This window comes from Spea bombifrons, chromosome 1 (assembly GCF_027358695.1).
Source record: "Spea bombifrons isolate aSpeBom1 chromosome 1, aSpeBom1.2.pri, whole genome shotgun sequence".
Taxonomy (NCBI): Eukaryota; Metazoa; Chordata; class Amphibia; order Anura; family Pelobatidae; genus Spea; species Spea bombifrons.
Genome location: NC_071087.1, coordinates 92,291,903 through 92,310,997, shown reverse-complemented (window position 1 = coordinate 92,310,997; position 19,095 = coordinate 92,291,903). Strand labels below are relative to the sequence as shown.

General features: G+C 36.7%; 1 protein-coding gene across 1 annotated transcript in view; it reads right to left on the bottom strand.

Annotated features, from left to right (window-relative positions):
- CNTLN (centlein) overlaps positions 1-19,095 on the bottom strand; it is a 133,158-nt gene that overhangs the window by 5,220 nt on the left and 108,843 nt on the right. Inside the window, exons 21-26 of the mRNA XM_053465893.1 lie at positions 18,922-19,019; positions 13,833-13,959; positions 11,484-11,621; positions 10,367-10,552; positions 6,080-6,268; positions 2,341-2,418 (exon numbers count right to left, since the gene is read on the bottom strand). Coding sequence (XP_053321868.1) covers positions 2,341-2,418; positions 6,080-6,268; positions 10,367-10,552; positions 11,484-11,621; positions 13,833-13,959; positions 18,922-19,019 — 816 coding nt within the window. The remainder of the gene's footprint in view (positions 1-2,340; positions 2,419-6,079; positions 6,269-10,366; positions 10,553-11,483; positions 11,622-13,832; positions 13,960-18,921; positions 19,020-19,095) is intronic.

Sequence of the window (19,095 nt, the reverse complement as noted above, 5' to 3'; positions counted from 1 at the left end):
TCCAATGGGTCTCTCAGTAGGTGGGATTATTTCACAGACAAGGAAAACTTACATGAAACAGAAGAAAAGTTTCAAGAATTCTTGTAAATGATGTCAAAACAAAAGCAAATCTATGGCTTGAGAAGCAGAGCTCTCACCTGCCAATAAACTGCCCTTGATCACTTGCAAGAGGGGTTCTTCCCAGCTGACTGGATGCGCGCAGGAAGAGAGAGACTTGAAAGGGAAGAAGAAGTATCACACAGGTCACAGCAGCAGTCTCAACACAACCCTCCGGGATTTCAACTAGTCTCAACCTTGTCATCCTCTACGCAGCTTTCCACTCTGCCCAGAAAATGTCGATAGGAAAAATGTTTGAGGGGCCTCTGGTGGAAATTTTTTTTCATTCTTTCTGCATCGACAGGATGCCAAATCAATATTTAGTTCCCACTAACAAGCTGCTCGAGGTCTCGGTAGAAAATATTGCAGAGAGTGCGGGAAGACACAGTAATAAACAGCTGTCTGACTGTGAGGAAAACATGAATTGACTGGAAGCGGGTCCACAGTAAAAGGTCACTGAAACCCGTGAACTCTTCAGGTGTCCCCCCGAAGAGAGTCCCCCTCCGGGGAGGGAGAAGAGAACGGATCATTGTATTTGCAGGAGACGGCATGGATGCCTGGCAGATAATTAAATTAGTCAATTTGTTAAGATTCTGAATGGGTCCTCCTACCTTTGAGGTTTTTTTTTTCTTGTTAACCCCTTTTGTGAATGTCGGCTTAGCCACTTAGTGCTAAAAGACTAAGCAAGGTGATGCCTCAAGCCCAAGCAGTTATCTCTTAATGTACCAGAACGATCTGTAGAGCAGTTAACACACGCATTACCTTTAGCTTGTGGAATTGGCTATATTATCTATCATCGGTGTTTTGGTTTATTTGTCACTAATAATATTAACGGCTGGTATACGACATGGTCAGTGAGCATGTAACTTTGAAACGGTAGGTCTTATAAAACCAATCATCACGACAGCTAAACAAATACAAATCTAAGCAAGTGTTGTGTCCCGAGAATGCTTTAATACAGCATACGCTTGCTTTCCATTCCTTGAAAGGTCCTCTTTCTCCATAGCTGGTAAATAGAAACCTTCCAACTGCATGAAAAATGTTAACTGTGACTTAGTCCGCTGCACTCACACAGCATGCCACGGGACTTCAAAGGATTTAATCATTACTAACCAGAATCAGCTCCAGTCATCAGTACATATACGGAATCAGTGGCATTACCATCTGTAACTACAATAGTAGGCCAATTCTTTAAAAGGGTCTTTTGGCTGTAGTCCTTTATAACAAGGGAAACTTTTTGGAATTTTCACTACGTGACTCAGATTCACACACAGGTCTTCCTGTAAACCTTTGCTAACAGCTCTGGTTAGAAGAGGCTAAACTAGTAACCAAGACTAGATATGGTCATGAATCACGTACGGGTTCGTTGACCTTTGCAATAGTCAACCATCCTATTTTCGAAAATCAGAGCAAAAGTGTTTTATTTGGCAAGTGCTTGGGCCACTTAGCGGTTTTCTAGCTGTGTAACATAATTGCGAAAGGATTTTCTAACGATCAAGCAGTCTTAAACTTGGATTAGTGAACACAACGTGCCATTGGAACACAGGAGTGATGGGAGTGATAAAGAGCCTCTGTACGCCTATGAAGATATTCCGTTAAAAATCAGCTGTTTCCAGCTACAATAGTCATTTCCAACATTAACAACGTCTATAACGTCTGCACTGTATTTCTTAACCATCTGATGTTATTTTAATGGACAAAATGTGCTTTTCGTTCAAAAACAAGGACGGTTCTTGACCCCAAACTTTTGATCATAAAATTATATTCTATTAATGTCCCAGATGGGGTAAGATCAGGAACAAGCTAGCACTTGACAGACCAACATTTTAAACGTTGACTTTGCAGATAGAAAAACCTGTTATTGTAAGTATTCCTTAAAACGCTAGAAAGAAAACGTTGCCAAACTACTAAATTCTGCTAACTGTCATAACATCCTCTCCATTCTCTTCACCTTTGCAAGGCTGCCGGAATCCTATTCTTCAAAAAGGCTAGAGACAATTATACAGATCCTAAGAACGGGAAGTGAAGATGGCTGCTGCTCTGGCATACAGAGTATAACACTTATCATATAATATACATAATAGTTACTTTAATTAAAAAATAGTAATTTTTGCCCAGTTTGCGCAAGAACATTTTAAAGAAACAAAGATAACACATAATATTTGTTTTACTTCAAAGCTTACATAGGAAGTCCCCATGTTAATAGCAGAATGTTAAAAATCCACCAGGGAGTATTCTCAATACCTGTCCTTCAAGAAGCTTCAATACGTGGTTCATCCATTCTTTATCACATTCTACTAACCGCCTCATGTTTGCTAGTTCCTAATGGGAGGAAAAAGAGAGACACAATAATTTATGACAGGTTTCTGAAAGCACTACGAACACAGAATAAAATTGCATTGCATTTAGAAACACCTTGCATCGAAAGTCATCAAAGTGCTCCATGGATACATTACACATCCTTATTTTGCTAATAACATGGAACAATCAATATCCCTGTATCTTCCCTAAAAGCGTGAAATGGCTGCATGGACCTGGTCCAGGATTACCCAGGCTACATAAAGGTCGCGAGACAGGTTTCCTCAACTGCTGAGCTATCCAGATTTCCATTACATTAACTACACAAACAGCAAAAAAAAGTATTCTCTTCCCCCTCCAGAGCTGTTAAGCCACTCAATACATCTCGAGCACTGTTAACCAAATGTGGTCTCCCATTATGCTGTGTGCTAAGAGACATATTTCAACGACAGGTATCGGGGTTCACACGGTTTTCTATACACAGTGCAGCTAGGTCCATAAAAAGATCCAACAGTAATTGCTCCACGACAATCGATCTACAGATTCTGCCTAATGCCACTTTTGGTATGTCATGATACTGAAAAGATAGGCATTAATAGCGCTACTCTTAGGTGCATCAGGACAGATGAAATCTGTGTTTCTGAATAAAATACTGTGTGTGTCAGTTTTGGGTTTTAATTCTCCGATCTCTGTGATCGTCTGCGGCAGTAAGGTACTGTAGAAGTTCATTCCTTGTTGGTGTTTGGGTAGGTTTGAGTGTTAGGTAGGTTGTGGTTTTGTGAGGTCTCAGAGATACAGTGTCTCATGAGTCTCTGAGTAAGAGCATTCCGTGTGTCCCAATAAATTCAGCGTTTCATCACTGTAAAGATGAAAAAATACTGCTGAAGAGGCAAATGCCATCCTAACGTCTGACTCTTCTGTCACTGACACAGTCAGAGTTTGTCCCGGCAGAATTTAGTGACAGCACTAGCCTTACATCCAGTGACTCAAAGGTGCACAAAGTAGGAAAGTGAAGATGTGCGCAAAAAAATATTAATAACACTCTGTGTAAGATAGAAAATAGACGTTCCAAATGAATCTCAGCTTGTGTAGCAAGATCAGTTCTCCTTCATAAAGGATCAGAACTCCTTTAAAAATATATATATATAAAAACAGGAATAAAGTGCTTAGTAAAGTACTGGCTGTATCAGGAATAAGCATTTATAAATGATAGATGTATTGCACTCACTGTTCCATGAGCCACTGACACCAGGTGAAGCCTGCAGGAGGTGAAACATTGTGGGAGAGCATTTAGGACACTCTATCCCAAGTTGTAGAACTGTGGGCTCTACACAGAGACAGCTTGAAGGACTTGGGAGCAGGGATCCAGGTGACCCCTCACTTTTAAAATTGTATGGTGTTTTATGCAATAAATCCTGTTTACTTGAGAATGAAGGTGGGAATAATGCAAGTTATGCAACATCTTATATTTGACAGAGAAACCTGAGAGGCTTAATTAGAAGCACTGAATATAGTAAGCGGTATACTGCTCACTACATCTATCCTCTATACATATGCTTATTCCTGACATAGCCAGCACTGCACTATGCACTTTATTTCTTTTTGTTTCTCCTTGCGAGGTTCTGATTCTTTATGATGGAGAACTAATCCTGCAACACAAGCTGAGATAAGTTTGGAACGTCTACTTGCTATCTTTTACATGCTAAAATGTGGCCTCTGTGGCCTCATTTCCAGAAGCAGATGTGTGTGTGTGTGTGTATATATATATATATATATATATATATATATATATATATATATATATATATATATATATATATATATATATATATATATATATGTTTGTGTGTGTGTGTGTGTGTGTGTGGGCAGAACATCTGTATTAAATGAGCACTTAATGAAGTTTAAACGTGGACTGAAATGTAAGCAGTATATTCCTTTAAAGAGATCAGGGTACGCAAAGTTCTACAAATATGCAATATGGCACAGGGAACACCCAGGCATTTAGACTTTATGAGGCAATGATAGCCACCTCAACCCACCAGGTTGTTCAGTGTTTTTGGGAACCAATGGAGAAATAGCGTGGGCCTTGGTCTCTCGATTACTGAACAAAAGGTTTCCATTTATACTTGGACAACATTTACATCTCTGTGACGTTGTTGAAATGTTTGCTTCACCTTTGACACTGTGGCCTGTGGGACAATTTGTAAGAACTGTGAAGGATCCCAAAGCAGCCAGCTGCAACATCCCTTGATTAAAAATGAACACCCTACATACATAGTGCTTCTGTTATAAAGGGTCTTATCCTTCCCATATTACGCTATAGTGTATTATTTTTAATACTACTGGCTTAAAAAGTTTTGGGTGTAGTAAAGGGATGTTTTAATCATTTTTCACTTTAAGTGCTAAGGCAAAATGATACTGAGTCATTTTAAAAATAAAAGTGCAATATGGATAGAGATCTCTCATATATTATGAAGTCACATTTTTTGTGCTTAGTTTTCTGTTATATATATATATATATAAATATATATATATATATATATATATATATATATATATATATATATATATATATATATATAAACATACACATTTATATATATATATATATATATATATATATATAAAAATTACTTTTTTTGTGCACTTATTACAGGTGTTTCAGGACATTGCCAAGAGCTAAAATGTCCTACAAAAAGAAACACATCAAAGGATAGGGTGGAAACCCTAGGTTGTTTTGGAAGTAACAGGAAAACTACACAGCCATAGACACAGGGTGTAACACTTGCTCCTTTATACTTATAAAGGGCCCAGGATTTAGATCCATGTTGACAGAATTGTTACTATGGGGATATCCAGTGTAATTTCCATTTTTGTATTATGTGTTATTTTTATATTACTATGGAAGCCAACAGTAATGTCAATATGGGCCTTCCTCACATATGTCACCTTTTTGGCCATCTGATACTAATTTTTGTGCTTCCTTTGATAAAGAAAATTTTTAAACATGTGGAAAAATCACTAAATAGTGTGTGAAGACGACAAAAGCATTTGGAAAATAGATTCAAAGATTAATATAGGATTGGACAGGAGACTGGAATGAATTTCCATGACTGCATTGTCCCTGAGGCCTTCAACCAAGGTGTGATTCAGTATGTGTAGGAGGAAGGTAAAAACAAATAGGATGACATGGAGAGGAAACCAAAAAGTGAGGAAACATGACTTGTCAACTGCTAGACTGATGATGACCTGATTATGCAGACATAAGTCTCGGAAGAGATCTGCAAAAACTATGCCTGTGACAACTCCTTCGCTTGGATTATTTACAAAAAAAATCATACAAAGAACCAAAAGAAAACAAGGAATTTAACCAAGATAGCTGGTGAAAAATATATAACTAAAACACATATGGAGGATCACAGTCCTCTAAGCCCATTCATGGAATCGTTTTTAGAAAACTGGCAAGTGATCAAATACAGTATGGCACAGTAAGGTTAAGCGAAACAGATAAAACAAGAAAAGCAAAGAATGGGTCATGGAAGCAATAGAATAAGATATGAAAATTATCGCCATCAACCAACAAAACGCCACAAACCAGGCTTAGAAGTTTGCCAAATATATTGAACAGGACCTAAGTAACACTCATTGCAGCAATGGCTTGGTGCTAAGGCCACCTGCATACCTCTTCGCTCTGCACATCTAGGATTTCATCGAGGTCGGCTGTTGAGATGTTGAGAATTGATGCTGCCACTAACTGGGCTCGGTGAACGGACTCTTTGGATGGGCCAGCGGCGGATTCTTGCAGCATCTTGGCTTGCCGGATTTTAGTTCTTATGTCGCATGTATTTAACTGCAGCTCCTTCGCCAAGTTCTGCATATATGAAACAACAGGATATGCAAATCGGTGATAAAACACGTAATACTTCTGCAAACTTAAACAGTTATATACAGTGAAATTAATGTAAAGGCATACTTTATATACACAAATGCAGTTCCTGCGGAGTAGGGACACATTTTCCGAAAGCAGACATTTAGCTCTCTTAACACAGGTTTTATTTGAAAACGGTTAATGTGTTTAGTAAGCAACATACATCACAATCATACCTTGCAATACAATGACATACATTTAGATAAACCGTACTCAATATAGGTTGATTTGAAGTAGCCCCATGCTTCGTGCTGGATGTTTGCAAGTAAGCAAACTAAAATTAAAAGACACACTTAGTTTATATGGATGCCATGTTTCTCCCTTATATGTCCCCACTACTCCCTGCACGCCACCCGGGCATTAGAGAGAATACCATTACTCACAGTTTACCGATGTCCCAAATAACTCATTAGGATGTCATTTGATAAATTATGCATATTTTGGAGTCCATGTCAAGTGTATGACTTTGTAAAATATTTAAAAGGCAATTATCTTGAAGCAATACATTATTGTTAGGCAGCGGCTAATAATTGACATACAGTGATAAGAGCAGTAGCCTGTGTTGCTGGATTGAGTTATGTAGGGACATCAGGTTTTCCCCATCTGTTTTTCAGACACAGATGATGGTTGTTGGTTTTGCTCTACATGACGAGATTGCAGATCCAGCAGACACGCAGCACTCTTTCATAGGAGCTCTGTATGTATTCTATTCCCAGCGGAAAAGGAACTACTGGGTCCTGCTAACAGATTAAGCAGCTGATAAGTGCCCCCCATGGATGCCCACAGGGGATATACGGGCACAACCCATGCAGATAACCATACAGAACTGCTATAGAGTATTTGTAAAAAATGCACAAAATCTGTTAATGTATTCATTATGTCTCTAAGTTTACATTTTTTTTTAATGAATGTATCATTAAGTGCCGTTTAATTGTTTTAGATTTATTACTGTGATATATTTTAGGGGCACGTATCCATAATTAAAAGATATGATTTAGTCCACACACAACGCATTGGCCCGATTATAGGCCACACTTCCACCCCCACTTTCGGTCTTTAAAGTGGGGGTTTGGCCTATAATCGGAATTTAGCACAGGGATGCGTGATTCGTATCGCCGGATGCCCGGGACACGCGGTTCCGGGCAGGTGTTTTTTTTTCTTTCATTTAGCCCTGCTGCGGGTATAGGAACTAACAGATCTCAGCGCTTTTTTCACTTCATGGTCATAGTTGTTGGCACACTCTGCAGCAGGGTACACGGAAAAAAATGTTACTATGATTTGAAATGTGTACAAAAACACATGACATTGTTATGTGATGCACTACTTGTCCTGCTTACCTTTTGTTAATGTCTGCAAAATATGGGGGCCCTACAAGTATCAAAAAATATTTTTCACAGATTGGCTTTACATTAATTCAGTCATAACTATAGTAACGGAAAACGCTATGTTTTATAGTAGTTTTCCAGCCCTGAGAGTAGTGATTGATTTAACAAAGGCATTAAAAATAATCAAGGTTCTGGCTATTGAGACATCCACTGTACATTATATGCTCCTTTTGATGTACGCATCAGTAACCATATGCCATTCCTGAAAAAAAAAAAGGGAGCGCTCATCCAATTGCTTCGTTCATTAAAATCCACAGAGTCTATTATTCTGTTTACGGCCTAATAGATATTCACTGTCATTGTGTGTGCCGCTGATTCAATTTGCCTAAATCCCAGCTGCAAAGCAATCCTGATGGAGATTAAGTTAATTTATCACCAATATCTCTTCTGAACCATCATCTCTTTGCGTTCCTTAATAAAAGTGTTGTCTCTGCCTCTTAAAGGTGACAGTCGTTTTCTATTATTGTCCTCACTTCTTCATCCAGACAAAGTAGAATGTGTGGAAAGGCTATTCTTCTATTCTAGATCAAAAAAGCGTCTGATTCTCAGTTAACGCTTACTTTGTCATATAGTAGTAGAGGGACCATACGATACGCACTAGAGTATTATAAAGAATACCAATGAATGTGCATCTGCAAAGTTGAATATTTCTCACTTTAGTAAATCTGCATTGCACGGGTCATTTTTTCCAAATGCCCTCAACAGTTACAGCTATAAGTTGCGAGCTAAATGTACAAGTCTCATTCCAGCGATTACTGAATGCTGAAAACACCGCTCCCGCTTCTCCCGGGGCACAGAGGTGGCTAGTCACAGCATACCGATAACTAAAATGTGAGACGTCTCATGGGTCTGTGAGTTGTCATGTTGAATAATGCTGGTGATAACACCGTGTAGATGAGTGGCTCTGTCATGCCTAGCAGACCAAGATAAAATATTTTATGTGACAGAAGGAGACATCCCAGTATCTCCTATAAATTACACAAATGCTCTTTTTATTACAGGAAAAGTGTCTAAAACTCATCAAAGCACAGTGGACTTTATCTTATATCTAAATTCCTTGGAGGCCTATGCAGCCATTTGCGAGCACTCCTCCTCAATGTGCTTGCCAGCGTATGTGAGATGGTCTTCGACTACCGAGATCTAAAGGCAACGGATCTGCAGCCATATTGAAACTACATAGTGTAATCTCTCATACACTAGCATTCCATGTCATCAAGGACACTGTATTATTTAACTTGCTGATTTGCATGTATGCACCTAATATTTTTTTCTCTAATGATCATTGCCTATCCCTCTCAATTAACCTTGCTGTAATATGTCAGTGATATATCAGAGGAGACGTTGAAGGAATCAAACGGCACCTCAGCTGATGAGTAGCCAAATCTGTGTGGGAAGCTTATTGAGGAGAGTAATATTCAATCATACTTTGATACAGCCCCTCAGCTAAAGAACTGTCAGTGCTTATCCCCCTACATCACATCAGCCTGGAACGATCATTTGTTCCTGATTGTTTAACGTGTGCTCTTACACAAAGCTACAGAAAAGATCAATTAAATATCTGAAGGTGACATGACAAATAAGTAAATAATTAGATATCAGTGGAGTTGATCTAGGCAAAGGCAAATAAAATGTTGTAGCATTTTAACCCATCGTTTTTATGGCGCTGACATAGTCTATTGTGCTGGATAGTGGACATTGGGCAGGCCCAACTGAGAATTGCCATGCCTTCCATCGTGTATCCAGGAAAATAGCAAATAACTTGTAAAATATATAATAGCAGGTAAAAACCCAGACAGAACATCACTCATGGAATCCTATCAGCTAGAAACAGCTTCATAAATTATGGAAAAGGTTGTCCTGTGTGATGCATGCCTTTTGGAAGTTCTAAACTATGGCAATAGATGGATGGTCCCCTGAACAAAGACTAATATTGTGTGCTATCTTCACATACTTTGAGAACACTGCCAGTTTCCATATGACCACTAGTTTATCAGTTAATGTTTTACTAGCACACAATGGTTAACTGTATTGTCTTATGATTTTGCTATATCTGACGGCTGCCGTGCTACTACCTCGCCATATTTTTTTTTACTTAGTGATTTGCCCTGAGATATGTGAGGTAATAGCTTTACCGAGGAAAGGCACAGTTGTAAACTGTCTCTAGAGGCATGCTCAGTCTACTAAACCAACGCAGGTAGAACAGGTTACAGCTTCCTACATGGGCTGACAAATTCCAATCTTCGCTGAGGGATCATGGGGAAAAAAACATTTGTGCTGGCTATGCCATTGCTTTAGGCAGATGTGATATCAAAGCCAGAAATTACTGAATAACATCTAAAAATAAAAATATGACATATACCAAGTTTTAGTTTTCAAGGCCCGATTTCAAATATAGTTTTATCTCAGATTTGTGGATGGAGATAAAACCCTTGAGCCCATACTTAATACATTCACACCAAAAATCCCTCTCCTAGAAGACATTTCGGAATGATGCCTCTAAGAGGGACAGTTTCAGTTTCTTTGACTATTGAATCAAAACTAATAACATTTATTGTAGAGTCACATATCGTCAGAGGTGCCTTCTTCAGATGAGATCAGGACCAATATGACTATGTGCACTTTCCTTCTTATGATTAGTGAAAGATAGACATTATACCTTTACAAAAGTGGTCAGCTCATCCGCTCTTCTGTTTACGAGAAGTAGTTTACTCTGCACCGCTTCCATGGATTGCTTGCTTTGCCCAGCCAAACTGTGGAGCTGTTGAGTGGCGGCACTTTCCATTTCAGAGAAGGAGCGCTCCAGTTCTCTCACTTTAACTTCTAGACCACCGATTTTTACATTCTATAAACAATTATAAACAATTATATACATTGTTTGTACATTTGCTGCATTTTACAGGATTAAGACCAATGTGCCAAAAGCTCACAACAGTTACCAACATGGGATCTGTGAAATTGTAGAAGAAACTATAATTTATATGGAAACTTCACTCAATGTTAAAGAAAAAAAAAAGGCAGCTTGAATATTAAAAAAAAATCTATAAACATTGCTGTCACACAAAAAATTTGTATTTTTGTAATCATGGATTTCCGGCCTATAATAGGGAAGTCAGCTGTTATGTTATTGAAAGCATTATATAGAAGAATGTAAGGGATCAATTAACATTGTCTTAAGTAAGCAGATGCAAAAGCCTAGTGACTAAAGATTGATTTATTGGAGGCATGACAATAGGCAAATTTCTATTTCTACAACAGTTTATTTATGACAACAAATAAAATATGTAGGTTTAAGTTACTGTTTTGGGTTGGGTGACATAAACAGCAACTACAGAGGAACTGTTGCTGCCATACATTATTTATTGAAACAATGGGTTGTACTTCTTGTCTGTCAATTGTTTTGGAGACATTGTGTAAAAGTTCACTTTGTGACAGTATGTGTCAGCGTTATCTAATCAATGTCTCGTCTTGAAGTTCTCTCCTTTCTCCTTCTTATAAAGGTTGCCTGAACCAATAAGCAACTTAACTACAGGGCCGACATAATGGGCAGATTCTGAGAACAGGAGGTTAAGATGGCTGCTCCAATGGTATACACATAACCTAGGTGTCTAATACTTGTGTACGGCTTATACTGCACACTGTATTTAAATATAACAACAAGTAGGATTTGGATAAAAACCCAGATCTGCTATAATGGGTGAAGCCTTGTGGATATCAGAGAAATTAATTAAAAGTTACATGCGATAAAGGTGATAGTCGTTATGTGTCATAATTACCTTTTTCTCCAGATCATCCGTAGCTTTGTGGTACATCTGTTCGTATCGAGCCTTTTCTTTTGTAGCTATGGCAAGCCTTTGCTTTAATGAATCAGTTGATACTTTCTTCTGAGAACATTCATCTGTCAATGCCTTCACCTAAGGAAGAAATATTTAGCACTCAAACGAGCACCTAATGCCACACGCTTCAAAGTAAGTTATGAAATACAAAGGAGCGTGTGGGCTCTGCTGATAATTACACAACATTTTTAAAGGGCATAAGTAAGTAAAATATCCTTTATCCAACTGCCCCACATCCTCCTCCGGTTTATACGACGAAGCATTGTGCGTAACACAGCAAAGAGCTATCTTGTCACTGCTATGTGCGGGGCGCTCGTAAAAATCAGACATCAACATTTATACCTCAAGTAAAAACACAATTCTCCATATATCCCAAATGCAGTCATGAATGGTAAGGACTGCCAAAACTAGGAATCCAATATATACTGGCACGCCAAAACCATACGTTTAATCAAACAAGAAGAATCTAACCTAAAGATGCAGTTTTACCTGCCCACTTATTAAAAACTGATAATAAAATAACAGATCTACTTACTTTTACTTTCCTAACATTAAAGTCTGATAACAAAATCCAAAAAATACATTATGATATATATGGTTAATGCATTTTTATCTTTTACTGCCAGATCTCATCCTTTTTCTATATATTTAAAAACATTTTTAGAATATATAACAAATGACCACAGCTGAATAGACTATGTTAGCTAAATAAATAACTGCTATTAAGTCATCTATTTTACTATTCGTATACAGCTGGCAGTAGCAGCTCTCCATTATAAGTGATGCTGCTGTTGTTTTAAAGAGACAGCAATAATTCAGTTTAAGTTCATCTTATCTGTGAGATCTCATTTAGAGCAGTCCACATATATAATAAAATGTGGTTGGGTTTGGGAATTTTTGGTTTCATTTGGCTGTCACTAGTTCCTTCTCATCTGTGCGTTTACAGCCCATGAATATGATTAAAAATGCTAGTCATCAAGAATTCAAATTTAATATGTGGCAGCTATGTATTCTAAATGTGTGATTCACACTCTCACTGCAATAATATGTGGCCTTAGATTGTAAGCTCATGAGCGCGGCCCTCAAAAGCCCACCATTCCTGCCAGAACTTAGTGTAAAAGTATCATAAGGCTAGATGGCAGCTCACAGGCAGCATTCTCATCTCCTGATGTGTCTGTATGTATTAATGTATATTTTTATGTATGTGTTAACTGACTCACTTAAATTGTACAGCACTGCGTAATTTGTGGGCGCTTAATAAATAAAAGATAATAATAACCATTTGATATTGTTTCCATTGTACTGCCAACTATTACATGACCAATATGCATGATGACCCCAACATGGAAGAACACACTGGGCAGTAGAGCAGAGGGCCAAGCATCACACAATTATAATTGAATAAATGTGATGCCATGAATTGAAGGACTGCATTTTAAATAAACTTAATAGCATTAAAGTTATCTTACCAGGTCCACTTTTGCATATTACATACCTTGACTTATTTGCTTCAATTTGGGAACTGACTGGATACTACAAAGCCCTTTATTTAGCATATAGTTGGGCCCAACTATACACTATTGTCAACTATGTGTCTCAGTATCACCTCTTTTGGTCAGCCCCGGATCTCATGTGATCTGTTTAATTTACCAGCTTTGGTGTAGGTTTTTTTGTTTTTGTGTACCAGATGGATACATAGATTCTGCTACATTCTTAGTAACAGCAAATATTAGTTTATGTTCTATGAAGAATCCAAGGGGAAGGTGTGACATGTACAGAGAACTGCACTGCATCCAAAGTTAGATCAGATCAGGCCCAGACTCGCCCCTGGACAACCTGGGCCAAATGCCCCATGCCCTATGGCACCTGCCACACACACGTATTGGTGCTTGCTACAAGAATGTAAGTTTTATACATTATATATATATATATAATATATATATATATATATGACCGTCTTTAGCCATAAAGTCAAAAGGAAGTTTAATTTAAATATACAATATATGAATATTGAATACAATATTCTTAATTTAAATACCTGGCAAATATGAGATATGTGTAGTTTCTAAATGTATTAAATAAAAAAAATGTTTTAATCGGAATTAAATAAATAGCATTCACTAGTAGCAAAACCTCTTATCCTTTTTTGTGTTCATTTCCATCATGTTACCGTGGGTCCTTGCGTGAATTCAGCTGTTCTCCAAGGTATTTTTATGTAGTACACTATACAACGTACCAAGGCATTTCTGGGTGTAATAGTTATGGGAATAAATATACAGAGTGAATTACCTTTCTTTCAAGGCTTTCTAACATTTCTTTGCCAGGCTTCTCGTTTTCTTGGTGGGTTTTCAGACGTGTTTTCAGATCCTCTATCAAATGCCTTTTCATGTTGACATCCCTTTCCATCCGCACAACCCTTGAGAGACAGAGAAAAGCTTGCGTTACCACTAAGCAATTCAGATTTATAGTTGTTCCCAACAAAGAACATCCATGCAGCGCTGCCATCAGTAAAAGAAATTGTTTTATTCAACAAAACATTTGGATATCGGTACATTTTATATGCCTTGGTGTATTTTATTGGCGCAGCTAGTTCAGCTACACAAAGACGCATATTGTGTGTGAAAGACTCAGCGAAGATACATAAAATTCAAGCGCGATGTAATTCTTGGAAACGGCTTGTAACATTTCCTATTAGGACTTATAATGCTTAGATAGTATCGTATCAAACTTACTGAAAATGGTATTCAATGTTTTGTTGGTTTTTTTATCATTTTTATTATTGCAATAATAACATAAAAGCACCCCTAAGATCACAGACAGACATGCCTATAAAAAGTTACTAAAGTACAATTGACATAATAACCCAGATACCCTTATATAAGCATCACAACCTTCCAAAAGGTGCTGTAGCAGGACAACAGGAGGCGCGTCATGGGATGAATAGTCCATACAAAATAAATAGGACACTTTACTATATTTGTTCAGCGTGTGTAAGAGATCCTGTGTGGGTCTGTCTAGTTGTGATCCCAACCTCAAAAAAATGACCCACTCTGCCAACAAGTTAAACCGTAGAGCCCAGCGATTCTGGTCAGTTTATAGGAGTCAATATTTGCACCACTGTTACTTTAACTGTTGTGTAGCGTTCACATAAAATATTAACCAACAGGACATTAAAAATAACCATTTACGTGTTATGTTAAAATATTATTGGTTTATACATCATCACGATCTTAAAGGTGATTTGATATTTCAAATGTACTTTAAAGAAAACCCTCTGTTTTGGCAAAATACTTTGGTCAAGCTCACTGTAAGGCTGGACATACATCTAACCCATTCCTCTCTCCTGATTTCTCCTCCAGTTATAAAAAAAAAAGTTATACTAGATTAAAAGATGCCAATGAAGTATCCAGTAGGATGAAGATCTGAGAAATATCAGAGTCAAGTAATGTTAGTCCAACTGTGTTACTAAAGTACCTTGGAATCCGCTGAACCACTAAAAAAAACTGTTAGCAAAAATAACGAAACACAGAACTTATTTGTAGATAACCTTCTGGGCCATTTTTTCCTGCTATAAAAATGCACGATTTCAGGAAAATCGTGTTTATTGCATGCAAGTCAGTAAATGATTTTTTTTTTAGCTACTGGAATTAGAAAATAGGGCTTCTGTCTCATTTAACACATTTCCCGCTTGCGTTTTCTGAAACTATGGCGCATACCTCAGCGTGCTAAAAACTTTAAGGAACTTAAACTTTAAGGGAAATTGGACCAGTTTTTATGTAATATATATATATATATATATATATATATATATATATATGTATATATATATATATACACACATACACACAACTTATCAAGACTATGCCTTATTTATTAATTATAAAAGTATTTAAAGTCACATGACATAATGGCACAAGTGCAAAGAAACATAAAACAAAAAACCCCCAAAAACAACAAAATGCCCCCCCAACCTTATTAATGTAATAATATGTGTGTGGTTTTCATATTTATTGGGCTGTGCTATGACCGGTTGGAGGTACTTGTTACATCTCAATGCGAGCAGGGATCAGACAATTGTTCCTGCGTGGTGACAAGATGATCTATCAAGAAATCAGCTGCCAGCATGTAGGGACTGCACTTATTTAAAAAAATATATATTTTAACCACCACAATTACTCCATTTAATTTCCCTTTAAGGTTTTTGTGTCCAACAAGTGATTCGTATTCTTGCAATCAACAAGTAATCATGCTAACAACATAAGTCGTGGTTCCCGACATGTTACATTTCTTTGATTTTTTTATATTCTTGGTAATTTTGATAATGTATCATAGTGTTACTATGACTGTCCTAGCCCTAACCTATACATTATCGGGATGCTTTTGAAGGAGACTTCTAAGAGTTCAAGCTGTATTTGAAGTGACAATTTCCATTCAGTTACTTAAAAGCATTTAAAAAAGAAGAATGTATGCCCAGCAGAGGGGAGTAATGCAGGATAAAAGAGCGTTTGGAAGGATAAAGTGCTAATGTTTATTAAATATGAACCTGCTTCAGTAGTGTTTTGCTAATAATGTTCAAACTACAGATGCACAGTATTTTAAATGCATCCCTCAATATAAAATGCATTTTATTTTCATGTCATTCTAAATTGCTTGTATTTTTTTTTTATACTTACATATCAAATCTGGAAATGTTCATGTTCCATATTAAATAATAATAAGGATAATATTTTGAGTGTGTGTTCTATTGCGTAAACTGGCACATTTTAAGCACACAGTTCAAATAAAGAATAATTAGCACACATTATACAAATTCGTTTGGAAAATATTGGGAATGTGATTGGTTGGAATAATTGTAAGTCCATTATCATGCAGCTAGAGAAAAAACAAGGGAAAGATTTCCTGCATCCCTAAAATTATTCCTTCGTGAAATACACAAATATAGTTTAAATATTACACAGTAAACATTTAATAATGAATAATGAAGAGCATTTCTGAGTCATTTCGCTTATTGCCCTGAAGCAGGTGCCCTTGCTATCCATTCAGGAAATGCTGGCCCAGGTTCCACAATTAGTAGCCTAAAATATCCAGCCCTACTTAGCCAGTGTTATGTATAATTTGAATTCCATAAACTGGAAACACAGTAGTTTTAATAATACAATTCCTAACTAATTCATTTTGCATTACAACCTTTCGAACAGTACCGTAATTTGAAGGCTCCCATTAGTAGAACACCTTGTATTACAATAGACTGAACTGTTACGCTATAACAATATAAAAAAATCAAGTCCTTAAAAACCAGATATACGCTAAAAATATTTTCAGAAAGTGATTTCATACATAAGTGCCTACAGTTTTCAAAGCCCTGGTAACACTCAGGCGTTTAATATCTTAGCAATTTTATTTTAATGTACATCTGTTAATTCAATTGCTAAGACGCAGTGATATTTAATCATCTAATATCAGTTCTTGCTTAAATTGTATTGTTCACTGTGCTGGCCACACAATAATGTTACCTAAATAAAATAATATGGAAACTTTAAATAGTCTGTGGGATGAAATACAGGAGAGCTGTATATTACACTATGCTATTTGGAAGTTAGAGAGAATATAACAAAATCCCATATAACAAAGCATCATATGCACTAGAACAATACTTTACATGTAATGGCATCATTTTTTTTCTAAGGGAATTGAATCTTCCTAAATGGAGTTTTTCATCAAGTCAACTAAAATATATCCATAGCACTAAATAGTAAATTGCCTTTGCCAATCAATGTTACCATTCCTCTTTTTTTTTTTTCTTTTGACCAAATACAAATAAATAAAATACAGCTGCAGGTATACAGAGTGATTGGCTTGAATAGATACACATTAAGCAAACATAGTACAATCTATTATAACAGGGGATATTCACAGTACTGGGGGAACCCGTGACTATGGCAGATCCGTAGAAAGTATTTCCTAGCAGGAAATAAGCAAATATATCTGTACTACAGAGAGAGAGTGCGAGAGAAAGAGAGAGAGTGCGGGAGAAAGAGAGAGAGTGCGAGAGAGAGAGAAAAAGAAAGAGAGAGAGAGAGAGAGAGAGAGAGAGAGAGAGAGAAGAGTACATGATCATATACACTTCACTAGGGTAAAATTAAATGTTATTTAAATGCATAACCTTTACAATCATTAGAGGTCCATTCATGTTGGTTTATTAACCAATAAAAGCAATATTCAGCTATTAAGGTGCTATGATGCAGTTCATTATAAATCTTCAACTCCTACTTATCACTCCACAACCTAAAGCGGGATATTTTACTGCGGCAAGTTTTACCGTAACTATACACTGTACACGTAACTTTATTAAAGCTTGACAATACTAATATGAATCTAAAACTAGTTCAATAAGTAGCATTAATATTAATCATAAAATATAATTTGAAATATAAGTTGTTTTGGGTTTTGTTTGCAAAATGTAGTCAATTTAACCCCTTCATGACAAAGCCCATACATGTACGGGCTCATAATTCATTGTTTTTAATGGGTCTAAATATACATAATCAATTACTTAAAAAAAGAGAAAATTAGTAGAACGCAGCTAATTACATTAATCACATTTAATAACCTCACCTATCTTTACATTGCTGTAACTATTAATGTAAAATACAGTTTGTGACACATAATTGATATAGTCTAGTAAAGCATTGTTTTATTTAATTTTAAAAAAAATAGCCGTGAAAATGATCAGCAAATACTAAAGCAAAACAAATTAGTGAATTATATAAATAATAAACTCTTACAATATACTTGTATTCTGTTTTATGTATTTTTTTTAAAGGACCCAATCAATCCAAATCTAAACAAACAAAACTGTCCTTTTGCACTTGTGATACATATAAGCTTTGGTGCTTAATCCGGTTTAAGTAGCTAAACCTTGACACGTCTCTGAGCCCCTAGGCAAAGAATTACTGCATCTGAAAGATTCTTTTTTTCGCTCTGCGCGCATTCAAATTTGCATCAAAGATGATTAAGTCCACTCTGAGGTCTCAGTATAACCGTGGTTACTTCATCAAATCATTTATGAGTTCACACAATTTGTGACCTTCAGCTGCACTCCCCAGCTATCCCGTGAAACCAGAAAATCCATCTGCGATATTAAACTTAAAACACAGAAACGAAAAACAAATGTAGAGTATTAACGCCTGGATTTCCCCCCTCCTCCTCTGATCCGAAAAAAAATGTACATGGCAAAAAAAAAAAATTTCAGCTGAAGAATTTCAGCTTTTTCGAAAAAGAAAACCTAAAAGAGAAAACCAACAGCTTCCACAAGGTGGCAGCAAACAATGGATTAATGTGTTTCTGGAAAAATCATTTCTAACAAAACCGCACATACCTCTCCTGCAATTCCCGAATTCGTTCTTCCTTTTCCTGGACTTCATTTTTCATAGATTTCATCGTTGAAGACTGTTTTGCCATTTCCATAGTCATATTCTAAATTAGGGATAAAAAATGCACAGCACATGGTCTTAGTATAGTTTAATATAACTCTTGGGCTACTGGGAGGTCT